The sequence below is a fragment of the Malania oleifera genome, chromosome 6 (genome assembly GCF_029873635.1).
Source record: "Malania oleifera isolate guangnan ecotype guangnan chromosome 6, ASM2987363v1, whole genome shotgun sequence".
NCBI classification, from domain to species: domain Eukaryota; kingdom Viridiplantae; phylum Streptophyta; class Magnoliopsida; order Santalales; family Ximeniaceae; genus Malania; species Malania oleifera.
This window is the reverse complement of record NC_080422.1, coordinates 103,167,600-103,182,505: the sequence shown is the minus strand read 5'-3', so window position 1 is coordinate 103,182,505 and position 14,906 is coordinate 103,167,600. Positions and strand designations below refer to the sequence as shown.

Here is a 14,906-nt window from a genome sequence, read left to right as displayed (position 1 = left end):
TGGTAATCAGCTCTAATATCATGTTAGAATACCACTTTACCTAAAAGCTTTAGCTATTACGTAGTGGGTCTACAATGTATATCAAGCTTTAACAGAACCATATTTGATTTGTATTGGGCCTTGCTTTGGGCTCTCTCCATCAGCTCATCTTTTTTATCATTGGCTTTCAAACCCCTTGTAACAATCAGCACAGCGTAAGAAACTCTAAAGCCGCAAGCCCACCAGATATTGGAACGATCTAGATGAACTACACTAGCATGCTTTTCTCCCATTTTGTGCTCTACATTTGAAACAATTCCCAAAGCATAAAGTAATCTTCCTAATTGAATCTACTTATTTGTGCCCTCATCAAATTTTCCATGAACAGGATCTTTCATTTGTTGGCCATCTTCACCTGAAATCTGTCATTTCCGTCAAAAAGAAACTTTGCTTCACAAAAACAGACTACGATTGACATGTGATCAGCTCTCTTGAATTCCTAATTTTTTTAGGCACGTTGATGGAACCACAGTCCAGGCATTGCATCTTCAGTGCAATTGTGCAACTTGAATGTGATAGGCCTATAACCCTCTATACCTCCCATCGTCATGCACAGAAATTTTTGTCACTTAACTACCTCTTTGTCATCTGGTATGCAAATCAACTAGAGCTACCTTATTTGGAATCCTATCCAAAGAGAGAAGCGCCTACGGCCACTTGCTCCCAAATGGACCATGATCAAATTATTGGGCATCCAGAATGTCTTCACCCAAGGATTTGTTGTTCTTATGAAAATAAAAGATTGCAACTCCGCTAATACCCATCACCTCTTCTCAACCGAAAGTGTGACAAAGAAACACAATAATTATATCCATCTATGACGATGAGAACTCTACTTTTATCCTTAAATAACAATTGCTTTCTACTAATAGCAATGTTGGAGCGCCACCATAATATGTAATACATGTATACGACAAGTGAGTGTAATGGCTTCATTTTTGCGTTCCGTTTGCCAAACCTGCATCGTCCCCAGCATCATATTTCTGAGAAACACGATGCCATCACTAACCCTTTAATTAGCGGGCATCAGAATCATAGTTATCTTAAGTAGCAAGAATTTTAATCTGCCACACAGCAAGACAATTTTATAGAAGAAAAAGAGAATACAAGTTATAGGAGGAAAGGAGGTCCTCAAAAGAGAAAAAACAAAACAAAGAGAAACTAAAGAAAAATCAAACGAAATGCTAATTAAGAAAATCCCTTCTAAAATCCTTCCCGTCATAATTAATTGAACACTGCAAATTTGTTAATTTGTACTGGCTGTTTTTCACCTTTCTCATACCATCATCTAATTGAACTTCTTGACCTCCCGAATCCAACAGTGACAATCCCATCTCGTCCAATAGTTGTTTAGCTTCTAAATACTTCTCATTAATCTCTGTCACAGAAGAAACAGGGCCAAGCAGAATACCATCCTAATCTGATCACTCGCCTGCTGCTTTTATCCATTTCTATATCATCAAAAATTGGAATACCTCTAAACCTCCAACCAGAGTTGCTGAGAAACAGCAAATATCTTGAACAGCATCAGAGGAATCTGAGCCAAACCCACATTGCTCACAAAAGTAATCCAGTAGTGGTGTACTCTTATCACATGCAAAGTCACTATCAAACTCATTCTCGTTATCATATACATCACCCCAATTCTATTTTTTCTCTTGAACTTACCCTAATTATACTTTTTATCATATATTACCCTTATTTTCTGTACCTTCCTTTAAATCAATAAAAACTTCCTCAATACAATAAGTCAATAACTACCATCCAAATTCCATTTAAACATTTAATCACATGCCCGAGCATTAACCTTGGTAGGCCTAAACTTTTCCTTATCCTTAAGAGCAATCAGAGACTTTTCATCATCATTATCTCCCACAAAAGCTTAAGTCTTTGCTCCATGACCATATTCAAACCCCTTAGCACCTTGCATTCCCAAATCACCAGCAAAATTCTGCCCTTCTGGATAGTTAGATATGAATCCACATCCACCAGTTACCAACAAGTGTTTTCTGAAAAACCCTGCAGCGTGAATGCCTGCCAGTTCCCCTCCATTGGAACCATCAAAATATCCTTAGTAGGGTCCCATTACACAATTAGCTGTCGTCTGAGAAGGAGCCTAGTATCCTCCTGCACAGCATCCCTGTGAGTAAAACATCAGAGCCTATCTGCTTCCAGATTAGAATGCTGTATCTGGGTCCCTGCTGCTTCATCAAACCCCCATAACACAGAATTCAAACTAGCACAAAGTTGCACAAACTGTATATTGTTCAAGAAGTGCTAGGAATTGGATCATGAAACCATCTAATTTAACATCTATAACTCAAGTTTGCATAACATTCAAGATGCTCCGAAATGATCTCATAAACTCACAGAAAATATGCTTCTTTGAATCTTACTTGTCCGCACAACCAGAACAGAAAGAACAAGACAATGAGCAAGGATGAGTCTTTCACGACAAACAACAGCCCGTCGTTCCACAAGTGCACCTTTGGAATCAAGAACATAATGTTCAGAATGAGGCCCACCCAAACCAGCTGGTTCTTCCCGATTGAGTTCCTAGAATCAAGCAGATAAAAAGTTAACATAAAAGCAATAATAGCACAATAATGTTTTCAGATAATAGAAAAAAAAATTAATTAATGAAAGAATAAAGAAATTTACAGTGTAAGGAGGATTAGGTATCCTCCAAAAAAATGTAAACAAAATTATACCAGCATTGCCTTCCAATCACTATGAATATTAGACAGTGAAGGACCCCAAAAACCCCAAAAGAATGAGCCCAAAAAGAAGCAATTCATAGATATGATAACCAAACATGATCAAAATAGTCACCCATTTGGATAGGAACCAAGCATCTTTCATAAACATGTAAGGTAGTGTTGTCAGTCCAAGACATCCCATAAGGCTTTGGGTGAGGCTTTGGATGAAGTTGCATAAAAGTGACTCCATTAGTAGAAACCATATGCATAGGGTATCATCCATCAATGATAATTTCGCAAACATTTCCTCCACACTAGAGAAAGGTGTGGAAAAGCTTGATATTGTGGCCAAGGTATGATAAATGGCATTCCTTCTTCCAATAATTTGTCACCATATTGCTGATTTACAAATATATACTGCAACTATATATCACCAATGGCCCTCAACACAATTTGACCAGCTCCATCTATTTATGTAAAACCACAAGTTGACTCTCAATTTTCAAGAATCATCTTCAAGTCACATTAAATCTTGAGTGTTGTGTTGAAATGAAACAAATTTCACTTAGAAAATTCACAAAACGCAGCAACAAAACCTCATTTTCAAAGTTGGCAGCGACAATTTCTTGCTTTTCGTAGCAAATTATCACGCTTGCTTGCAATATATAGTCCCCACAATTGCAAGTCAAAATATTGCATAGAAAACCCAAAATATCATGGCCGGAACCAATTTCTCTCAATTCTGGAAGCAGGAGAGTAGCAGAATCTCACTCAGAATCACCAGCACATGGGGCGCCAGCAAGTGTCCTCCAGCGACGATATTTCAGGCGAAGATAGATTAAGGGTGGGGAATATAGTGGGGGTGGCAGTGTGTCAAAACAATTCTATCAAAGCTGGATTTTGAAGGGACCGGCAGTAAGGTAACCTTATGGTGGCGCATCAGGACATGCACGTGGTCAGATGGTGATTAAAATTTGAGACTTCTGATTTCAGGGGATGGGTGTTGTTGCATAATGGTGTCTGGAAAGTGGTGTTCAAACAAACGGGGACATGGCTGGAATTTCAAAAAAAATTCAGAACTTTTTTCTCCTTTTTTTAAAATTCAAGGCAGAGAAGAATCAGAGAGAGAACAAAGGAATAGAAACAGAGAGAGAAGAAGATAAGAAGAAGAATGAGGAATAAGATGAAAAAGAAGAAGAAGAAGAAGAAGAGAGGGAAGAAAAGCTACAAAACTGTGGGGAGAATGAAGAAGAGAAAAAGAGGGGAAAGAAGAAAGTGAAAGGAAAGATGTGGGATTTGAAATGGAAGAATGAGATCATGATTGGGCAATGATACCAAATGACGCAGAGGCAGCATCAAGGATCTGCAACCATGGTAGAGATTAGAAGTTGAAGAGAAGAAGGAAGGGGAAAGGAAAGAGAGAGGAGATACAAGGGGGAACTTGCATCCACTTCTCAAATTCAAATTCCGCAATAGTTGCTTACAACATGGCTTTCCTAGAGTAATTATAAGAAAGCCTCTAAAAAACATTCGTAGTAGCTGATTTTAGATTTTTCCATGGACACATTGGAAAGAATAATAAAGGTTATGAGAGGACATAAGGAAGCCCTGGATATGGAGATAAAAATGAGTGGGGGTATGATTTTAGATCTTGCCATGTCATACAAATTTGTTCTGATGAATACCTATTTTAAGAAACAGAAGAACACTTAATAACCTTCCAGAGCGGACAAAACAAAAGCCAAATATATTTTTTCCTTGACTAGGAGGGGAGATCATTTGTCTTGTAAGCATTGTAAAACGATTCTAGGAAAGCTTGACCTCACATCATAGAGTTCTAGGATTAGATATTTATGTCACGAAATGGAAGAAAAAGAGCAACATAAATCAATGCAGGGGGATTCGATGATGGAGTCTGAATGGAGAAAATATAGTAAAATTTGATGATAAAATAATCGAAGTAGACGATTGGACAATAGGGGATAAAGTAGATGTGAACACTCTTGTGGAATAGAGTGACTAACTATATTAAAAAGATAGCATAAGAGATTTTAAGTGAATCCAAAGGAAGAGTCTCGAAGAGCAAAGAAAACTGGCGCTGGAATCAAAAAGCCAGCCAAAAAGTAGTGATACAAAAAGAATTTGATATAAAACATGGCAAAAGTGTAGAAATATAGAAACTTTGGAAAGTATAAAGAAGCCCGAAAAGAGGCAGAAGAAAAGGTCATTTGTGAGGCTAAACATAGAGCTTATAATAATTTAGATGCTAAACTAGATACAAAAGAAGGGGAAAGATACATAATATAAACTAAATAGAGCTAGAGAACAAAAGTGCAAAGATTTAAAAAATGACAATCGTATAAAGGACGAGAATGATAATGTGTTGGTAGAAGAAGAAGAAGACATAAAAGGGAGGTGGCGAAGAAACTTTAATAAGTTGTTTAATGGAAACCAAATTGAAGGCTTAAGCCTAGAAGTGATAAATGAGAAAAAGATTACAAATTTGAGATTTGTTTGCAAGATTAAAATCACTGAAGTTAAGATGGCTTTAAAAAAGATGAGAAGTGGGAAATCTATAGGACCAAATAACATCCCAATTATAGTTTGGAAATGTCATGGGGATAAAGGAAGTATATGATTAACTAATCTATTTAACACTATTATAAAAACCAAAAAAATGTCGAAGGAATGAAGGAAAAGCACATTAATACCTGTTTAAAAAAATAAAGGTGATATTCAAAATTGTAATAACTATTGCAGAATTAAACTTAGGAGTCATAGAATGAAACTATGGGAAAGGGTTATTGGAACAAAGAATAAGAATAGAAACGAGGGTCTCTAAAAATCAATTTGGTCGTATGCTTGAGAGTTTGACACTTCGACAACAAAAGCTATTAACCTACTAAGAAGATAAATTGAAAATTTCAAAGAAAAGAAGAGGGACTTGCATATGACTTTTATTGACTTAGAAAGCATATGATAAAGTGCCTAAGGAAGTTCTATGGTATGTCTTAGAAAATAAAACAGCATGCAGCAGATGTATTGATGTCATTAAAGATATGTATGACAAAGTAACGACTAGTGTAGGACAGCAGGACGAAAGTCTAGAAAATTTTCAATCACAATAGGTGTACATCAAGGTTCTACTTTTAGGTCTCTATCTGTCTACTCTAGTGATTGCTGAACTTACTAGGAACATCCAAAAGAGATCCCATGGCGTATGCTGTTTGCAGATGATATTTTTTAATAGTGACAGAAATTTCATTAATAGGGGAAGAATTTAGGAGGGAGGAAAGATATCTGCCGAAGAAAATTTGATTCAAGTCAGAAAAAAGAAACCAAAACAACAAAAAAGAGAAAACATCAAACCAGCCAGTTCCTCCAATCTCTCTATAAATCCTGAAAACTAGCTTCCCTAAAAATTCCAAACCCGACACACCACAACAAAGCCATATACTGAATCATTTCCCACACCAGTGACCAATTTAGCTTCTTCCCAAAAGATATCCACGCATTATGCTCAAACCATGTAGCCCATATGACTGCAAATAAACCACTCCTCCATAGAGCTACCCTATCCTTCCTTCTTCCAAAGCCAGCAAATGAGATGACAAACAAGTCTTCCACTGAATAGGGGCAAACCCAACTCTCTTTCATAATACCGAACAGTTTATTCCATATCCTCCAAGAAAAATCACAATGCATAAAAAGATGGGACCCTGTCTTGGAATTCCTATAACAAAGCACTTAAACATCCGAAGAGAGCCTTCAAAGATCTCCTAATTTGCAGCAAGTTATTGGTATTGATTTTGTTAAGCACAACCAACCAAGTAAAAGCTTTTATTTTTGGGGAAACTTTAACATCCCTAATAATAGGATAGAGAGAAAAAGAAGAGTTGGAATAGGTCAAGAAATCATAGAATGATTTGCAAGCAAACACCCCCAATTGATCAAGAGACCACGAACGAGCTTCCCTTCTCGAATATTTGTTGCAATTATTAATAAGGACAATAGGGAAGATAACTCCACCATCTCTCTATCGGTTAAAGGCCTCCTAAGATGGAGATTCCAAGAAACCAATGGGCCATTCAAATGTTGACGGAAAAGGAGATAACTCTATTCAGCTCAGAGCACAATCCAAAAATATAAGGAAGAGAAATGGAGAAAGAAACATTCCCAAGCCATGGGTCTTTCCAAAAGAGAATCTGGGATCCCCTCCCGATCTCAAATTTAGTGTGAGGAGTGAAAAGAGAATAAATTTAGGAAATACACCTCCGTGATTTCCCCGAAGAATATCTCAAATTAGCATTGGTACCCCACCCACTATCATCCAACACAAACTTACTTTGTATAACTCTATACCACAAGGAATTTCGTTTTAAGGGAAGCGCCATAGCCACTTAGCTAAAAGAGTGGTGTTTTTAGACACGCACCCCCCCCCCCACCTTTTCCTTTTTAGACCTTCAAACCTTCGGACAACTCAATAAAAGGTCCCTACAACTCCTCACACCAAACCACAAAAAACCTCTCATGATTCTCTCAAGCTTACTAGCAATCCCTGTTGAAATCTTAAAAACAAACAAGAAATACAATAGAATACAAGAAAGATAAGTCTGAATAAGCGTAGTTCTACCCCCAAGAGAGAAAAAGGAGCCCCTTTCAGCCACCTAATCTCTTTGTCACCCTTTCCACTACCAAATTCAAAAAATTCACCACTCGAGGGTTCCCTCCTAAAGGAACCCCTAAGTAGTTCAAAGGCCAATCCAATCACGCACCCCACGCTTGTAGATGATACTTTTTTGATTGATGAAAGTAAGAGTGGAATAAAATCTAAGTTAGAACTTTGGATAATAATTTTAGAGTCTAGAGGTTTTAGGATAAGTAGAAATAAGATAAATAGAATTTATGAAATGTAATTTCAGCCATGCAAGAAGGAATATTGAAGACAAGATTAAACAAACAATCAAGATTTTAACAACGCTAATAGATTTCAATATCTTGGATAGTAGGATCTATTATGCAAGTAGAGGGAGAAATTAAAGATGACGTAGCACATAGAGTTAAAGCAGGTTTCGTAAAATGGATGAGTGCGTCATGTGTGTTGTGTGTTGGAAATATAATTGAAGGAAAAATATTTACTAATAAAATTAATATTAACTAAAAATATAAATACTCATCAGAAACTGAAGTGTGGAAGGACCACTGTCCTTAAAGCCGATTTTGCGCCTACAGAGAATATTTCCCGGTGCATATAGTCACAACGTGAACGACCTCCAAGATTACTCAGCTGGCTCGATTTTGTTTGCACTCACAAACACCAAAGCGATAGGAGATGTAGTATCATTTAATTACCCAACAGAATATAAATTTTGAGAGAGAACAAAAGATAAAGTTGTTTTGAAGAAGAAAAATGTATCTTGAAATGAAGTTGGATCATAGTTTATACAAGTAAAATTAAGTATAACTTCCAGCATCATAAATACGAACCGTTAAAGTATTAGTTAATATTTTAAAATGTTAAAACGAATATATTAAATTTAGCGTATACTTATTAATTAAAACAAAATCAATGAAATTTATATAATATTTATTAAATATATGGTCTTTTTTTTTTTTTTTTTAAGTAATAAATTTATCGATATCAAAATGAACACCAAATACACAAGGAGTGTTCATGGGGTAAACAACTCAAAAACAATGTGATCATATAATACCACTAAAATTAAAAGATAAGTTCCATAAGTTGACTAAAGACCAATCATGTTATATGGATCAAAATGTTAGGCAACTAAAAAACAACAAATTCAAAAAGTAAAAGTCACCATAATGCAAATGCTAAGGTGGATGAGTGATATAACATTGAAAAGATATATTAAGGAATGAACATTTTTCACAGTAAGTTAGGCATAACACCGGTAGATAATAAAATAAGGGAGGGGTGGCTTAAATGGTTTGCGCATTTGAAACGTAGGCCCAATAATGCACCAATGTAAATGGGTTGGAAGGGATAAATCCAAATAACTTGAAATAAGGTAGCGAAAAAAGATTTGTTGAGAATCTGATCTCTGTTTTGATAATGACAAAAACACAAGTATCTCATGTGTGTGCTTAGTATTTGAACAGGTTCATAATTCAGAACGCACACATGGAAGAGGAAATATGGAAGCCAAGAAGGGACTTAAAACATATAAATTATGGCGTATTCCATGAAGATTTAAAGAGCAAAGAAGAGAAGACATGTTTTATTTAGTTTGCAATGCATTTAGATTTTGTTTGTAATAATGCATGTCTAGCATGATATGATGCTAAGCTCAATAGCTGACCATAGACTGACCATATGGGACTAATGTTTTCACGAAAAAACTTTCACATAAAATCTAAACTCACACAAAGGCTTTTAAAAATGTTTTTGAAAACAAATCAGGCCCAAAATTTAATTATATATAAGTCCCAATCGACCGGCCCTTTCACGTTCTATAAGCCCCAGTCGACCAACCCTACCCTTAGGCCATAAATAAAAATATACAAAGCCCAGTCGACCTACCCTTTAATGTTTTACAAGCCCCAGTCGACCGACCTATTCATTTGGCCTGTAGTGAGCAGCCCCAACCGACCAGCCACCAAATGAACTGAAAATGCCCAGTCGACCGGCCTTCCAAGCCCGGCCAACCGGATCATCAGGCCAACCGACCGAGTCTCGATGATTGGGAAATCGCCTTGGTCCAGCCAACCAGTGATGTCCCCAGTCGACCAAACCCATCATTGCTTTTTGAAAAAGCACTGAGGCCAGCCAACCGGCGCTTTGCCCAATCAACCGGACGTATCTGCAATTTGAAAAATAACCTGAGGATAGTCGACTAGGGCCTCCCCTAGTCGACCAGACCTCTCGAGTTGGACCATTTTCCAACGCTGAACAGTCATTAACTTTTTATTAAACAATTTTCAAAAATGCCAAATAGGTCCCTAGCGGTCATATTTTTGAGAGAATCTATAAATACCCCTCTCATAACTCATTTCTTAACGATTGATTATCTTGCAAATCCTCTCAAATATTTTGTGCTTTATTTTACCCTCTTTCTCTTATTCTTTTGAAAAAGAGCTTTGATCTTCATTCACTTCCTTTCATTTGCAAAGTATTGCACTTGAGGGTCGTTGAAAGGAACATTTATTTGGGGCATTTATTTCTTCATCCCAAGCATTTACTCTCATTTAATCCTTCATTTTGCAAATCATTTTTAGAGAATAAAGCTAGTGTTTCTCCACATATTTTTATTGATAAATATCTTTGGAGAAACATTACTTAGCTTGTGAATCTTTGAGCATCCTCATTGCAAGATACATAAGCTCTTATAGTCTTCATTGCAAAAATCTTTTTGGGCAAAAACCCTAACTTCCTTTGAACAAATTTTTTAAAGATCATTTTTTGAAGACTTGGGGTTCTAAGGATCTTTGAAAGCATATACTTCATAACTCATATTTAAATCAAAGATCATTTAGCATTATCTTCTCTCATATATTTCAAATATCTTTTTTTGAGAGGGAAATCCTAAATACTCTACTAAACTTAATTTCATATCATTTAAGAGTGCATATAAACTTCAATTTGTACATCTTTGCTTATTTGAGAAGCATTCATATTGTACGCAAACTTTTATTTAATATCTTCGTATTCCCGGTGCGGGGTATTGCCAGAAGAGGAGGGCATCATCTTGTAAGGTGTGTATCAGTTTGGCTTCGCCCGGTTAAGTGAGCTAGGGAGACTCCGTCCTGTAAGGAGAAACGGTGTGGCTTCACTCGGTAAGTGAGCTAGGGGGACTCCACCCTGTAAGGAGAAACGGTTTGGCTTCGCCCGGTTAAGTAAGCTAGGGAGACTCCGCTCTGTAAGGAGAATTTGTAAACGACGTTACTCCGCCCGGTTAAGTGAGCAAGGTAGTGGAATCCTCAAACGGTTTGGCTTGAGGAGAGGACGTAGGCAGGATTTGCCGAACCTCATAAAATATTTTGTTTGCTCTCTTTCTCCTTTCTCTATTTATTTTCAACACTTGCATGTTAATATTTAATTTGTTGTGATTGCTTTAATTTACTTTAAATATTTGCGTGCTTAAATATTTGTGGGATTTGAGATAGTATAGAAAGACCCTAGGTTGCAATATACTGATTGTGGTTTTGAAATTAGGGAAAAAGCGACCTAGATTTTAATATACCCAATTCACCCCCCCTCTTGGGATTACACCATAACTGTCAAGATTTAATAGCTTTCAAATTAGTCAAAGAAAGTGCTCTTGATCGCGTGAATTGGCAGAAAATAATTCATCTAGCCAACACCACATAGTGGGACTTAAGACTTGTTGTTATTGCTATTGTAAATAGCTTGCAAATAATAAAATTTATGTTTACCTAAAATTTAAAAACCATATTAATTGATCATTAAGTAAATAAAGAGTACAATTGTAAGGCTTTTAGGCAGCAAATCACAGTTTAGAAATTTCAATGCACATATTAGTATTTTCTTGGAAGAATTCATCCACTAAGACTTGCTACCTAAAATCTTTATAAAAAAAATGCATATTTTTTATTATTTTTTTAATCTATAAGGTTATATGGATATTAAAATTTAATACTTTGCATAATTTTAATTAGTGCAATCCAATCATACAATATACTATATTTTAAATATTTTTTGTATGCCAATATCAATGTGGTGCCATACTATTATTCCGTGTCTATGTTTGTATTTTATGTAAAAAATTAAATTACTTCCAACATTCATACTTCAATATTTGTTAACTTAATAATGAGAATTTATTATTCATTTATTTTAAAGATATACCTAAACTTCATTAAGAATTATAAAACTATTTTATAAAACATGCAATCATATGCAAAACAAATGACATATTTTCTAGTAATTAAACAACAACAAACGAAGCACTGAGTCCCACTAGCTAAGGTTAGTTATATGAATCCTTTTCTACCAATTTATACAATTGTGGGCAATTTCTTCCAACAACTCATGGGCTATTTACTAGTAATTAAATGAAAAAGAAATCAGCACAAAAGTATGCAGGTTTGAACAATTTTGCCCACCTGCCCACCTGCTGGACCCCCCCCCCCCCAAGGGGCGCCAAAATATAAGAGACTTGTCAAGGATTTTTTTTCCCATTCATGTATCACGAATCAAACAGGGATATTTCCTTGTACAAATTTTACCTATATTTTCTGTACCACAGCAGTTAAAAAATTTTAGTTTTAAATTTGAATAAATATATATAGAAATAAATAAAAATGTCAGTGCATGTCTCTTTTATCATTGTTTATAATATAAAAATTATTGTTCTGGTTCCAGGATTTAATCTCAAATAATTCACTGTAGATTCTACTTAGATTCCCAATTTCAACAACTTTGTTCGAGATGACTAATAACTCTTAAACTATGAAAATAAAAACAATTGTGCAAGTTTGATTCTCGAAAGACAAATAAGAAAGAGTGCATTTAATGACTCATACCTTTATAAGATTAATAAATCGTTGTCTAAGCCCAGAACTGATAAGATCTTCCAAATATTTTTGAATGTCAGCCACAAGATCAGCTTCAAGCCCCTGGTCAAGCACAACAGCCTGCAAATGCAACAAATTATTGTAAGAAAACAAAAACTACGGCAATTCAAAAGGGAAGGGAACGGATATGGGGAAAAAATACCCGTAATAATGTATATAGTGCTGCTATTAAATCTCTTCTCTCTGTATACCAAAGTCCTGCTGCAAGTCGCAATATTTCTAATGGCTCCCGGCCCATCAAGCCCCACTGGGATATTGGAAAATTTAAAATAGAAAAAAGTATCAGATCATAATGCTGACCAATGCATTAGACATAAATGCAAATTGGGAAAAAAAAAATACAAAAATACAAAAAAATAAAAAAGCCAAATCTACCTCCTGATTAGCAGACACAAGCAGTCGAACACAGTCTATTTCATTGAGGTAGAGATCATCACTCAGTCGTAGAGCCTAAAATTCCCAAAGTGCCAAAAAAATTTAAAATACAAAAATAAATTTAAATATGGTCATACAATAAGCACTCAAAATTTTAAAATGCCGGCTGGACCATGCTGAAACTAGAGGCCTGCTTTGTACCATAACTTACTGTGGCATGCTAATAACTTATAAGGAATCTAATACAAAAATAAAATAAAAATGATCACCAAAATTAGTAATAACAATGTAAATCAGCAATAGAACAGCACATATGCATGAATAAATAACACAGTTATTTTGAGACAGATTGAAACTTAGTCCACTTGGATAGGGTGTTTTAAGGACGCACTTGATTTTTAAAAGGTATTAGAAAACACATTTGTCCCAAATTCCTTGTTTGCATCCTTCCACTGTATAATTTAAAAATTACAGGAGATTTTTAGAGGATATTTAAACCCACCAAATTCCCTCCCCAAGTGACACCTAAAATGGTGTCATTTCCTAAAACCAGTTTGGAGAGGTATTCGAAATACCTACATCCCCTCCCCCACAACACCCCCTTCAAGCTACACACTGCCATGGATGGATCTACAGGATCAAATTCCACCTCTCTCTCTCTCTCTCTCTTGCCAGTTTCTCTTGACAGCATCTCTTATACCAGATAAATGGGATCCTTTGAAGCATCATTGATCCCTACATCTCTCAGCCAATCCATAGCTTACTCTACCTAGCCAAAAATGTTCTCTATCCCTGTTTCTCTCAATCTCTTCTTTCTCTAACCACACTTCTGATTTCCTGTTTTGTTTGTTCATGAATGGAGTAAGGTGCTTGTGATTAGGATTTGATTTTGAGAAAACATGTTGAAATTTGTTGTTCTAAAAGAATTTTGGTCGATCCTGAACAAATCATGCTTCTTTGTTTGATCTCTACAGATATAATACCATTAATTGTTTTTTTATTTTTTGTCAATGATTTAATGATAGAGAATTTTTTTGTTTTACTCAGTCAGTGCCTGAGCTAGCAGCTCCTGCCGTTTGTTTGCTAATGCTACTTACTTTCATTTGCAGTTTTAGTGATAGTTTATTGAATATGGTACAAGTGTATCAATAAATAATTCGTGATTTTTCACAACTCTAGTGATGGATTTACAATTCTTTTCATAAAGGACCCAACGGGGAATTTACAAGTATGGAATTTCCAGATTTGTGAACACAAACAATACATTTGAGACTATATGCATTGTAAAAACTAGAATATAATAAAATCCCTCCATTTTAGAAATTCCAGATATTTACAAATGCCTTATCCAAATGTAGCCTTAGGCCCCTCCTGAATTTTGGACTAGCAATATTTACAAAGTCAATAAATGGAAGTCAGGCTAACAAGCGAAGGGTGAACTGAGCTTACAATCTGCACATCTTGATCGTCTAGCGATACTGGCGAGGAATCTGGAAGTCTCACTTCTTTTGACTGAACTTGAGAACGGTCCGATGGTTTCGGCGGCTGGAAAACCAAACCGAAGTAAATTATTTATAAAAAAAAAAAGGGAAATGCACGCAAATACGTTCAAGTAAATTGATATACAAAACGAGTGAGAACTGATTGTAGGTGAAGGAAGGAGACAGCGTACGGGGTAGGAGATAAGAGACTGGAGAGAAGAGAAAGAGCTACGAATGGCGTGCAGGAGCTCAATCCTTTGTGTGGGGGAGGGAGGTGAAGGGCCGAGAAGAGCCGATTCGATAATGGAGAGGAGCTGCTTTGGGGAGACCATACTGGCCTGCAACTGTGAAACCCTAAGAGCTCGAGAAGTGCAATGACCGAAGCGCGGAGAATTGCAGAAGAGAAACGGTGAATAAAAAGGGCGGGAACGGGAAATGCCCCAAGGTGAAATCTGAGACGGGGATGGCTCAGTCCTGAAGACTCTTTAGCCTTCTAATTACAAAAGCTAAAACCCTACTGCGTGGTTTATCAGCTCCGCAGCCCTTCGGACAGGAATGCTCAATTTCAGGGCGGGGGAAAGCGAGGCGGCTATTTTTTTTAACTGTTCCAAAGGGAACGTAAAAAGACAGTGATTGTAGCATTTATCACTTCAAATAAATATTCTTATAAAAATTAATATTTAACTTATATTATAATAATTATTTATCATTAAAAGTATTTGTTTGAAATTATTTTCTTGATAATTATTTAAAT

The 14,906-nt window shown here is 36.0% G+C and overlaps 1 protein-coding gene across 2 annotated transcripts in view; it reads right to left on the bottom strand.

Annotated features, from left to right (window-relative positions):
* Positions 1–14,689, bottom strand: part of LOC131158343 (nuclear pore complex protein NUP205) — a 129,234-nt gene extending 114,545 nt beyond the window's left edge. The window contains exons 1-6 of one of the 2 annotated variants that reach the window (XM_058113145.1): positions 14,344–14,689; positions 14,121–14,216; positions 12,672–12,746; positions 12,439–12,543; positions 12,246–12,356; positions 2,436–2,595 (exon numbers count right to left, since the gene is read on the bottom strand). In XM_058113145.1, the coding sequence (XP_057969128.1) occupies positions 2,436–2,595; positions 12,246–12,356; positions 12,439–12,543; positions 12,672–12,746; positions 14,121–14,216; positions 14,344–14,484 (688 nt within the window). In that variant the 5' untranslated portion in view covers positions 14,485–14,689. The remainder of the gene's footprint in view (positions 1–2,435; positions 2,596–12,245; positions 12,357–12,438; positions 12,544–12,671; positions 12,747–14,120; positions 14,217–14,343) is intronic. The other variant, XM_058113144.1, reaches the window with a different exon arrangement.
* Between the last annotated feature and the right edge of the window lie 217 nt (positions 14,690–14,906).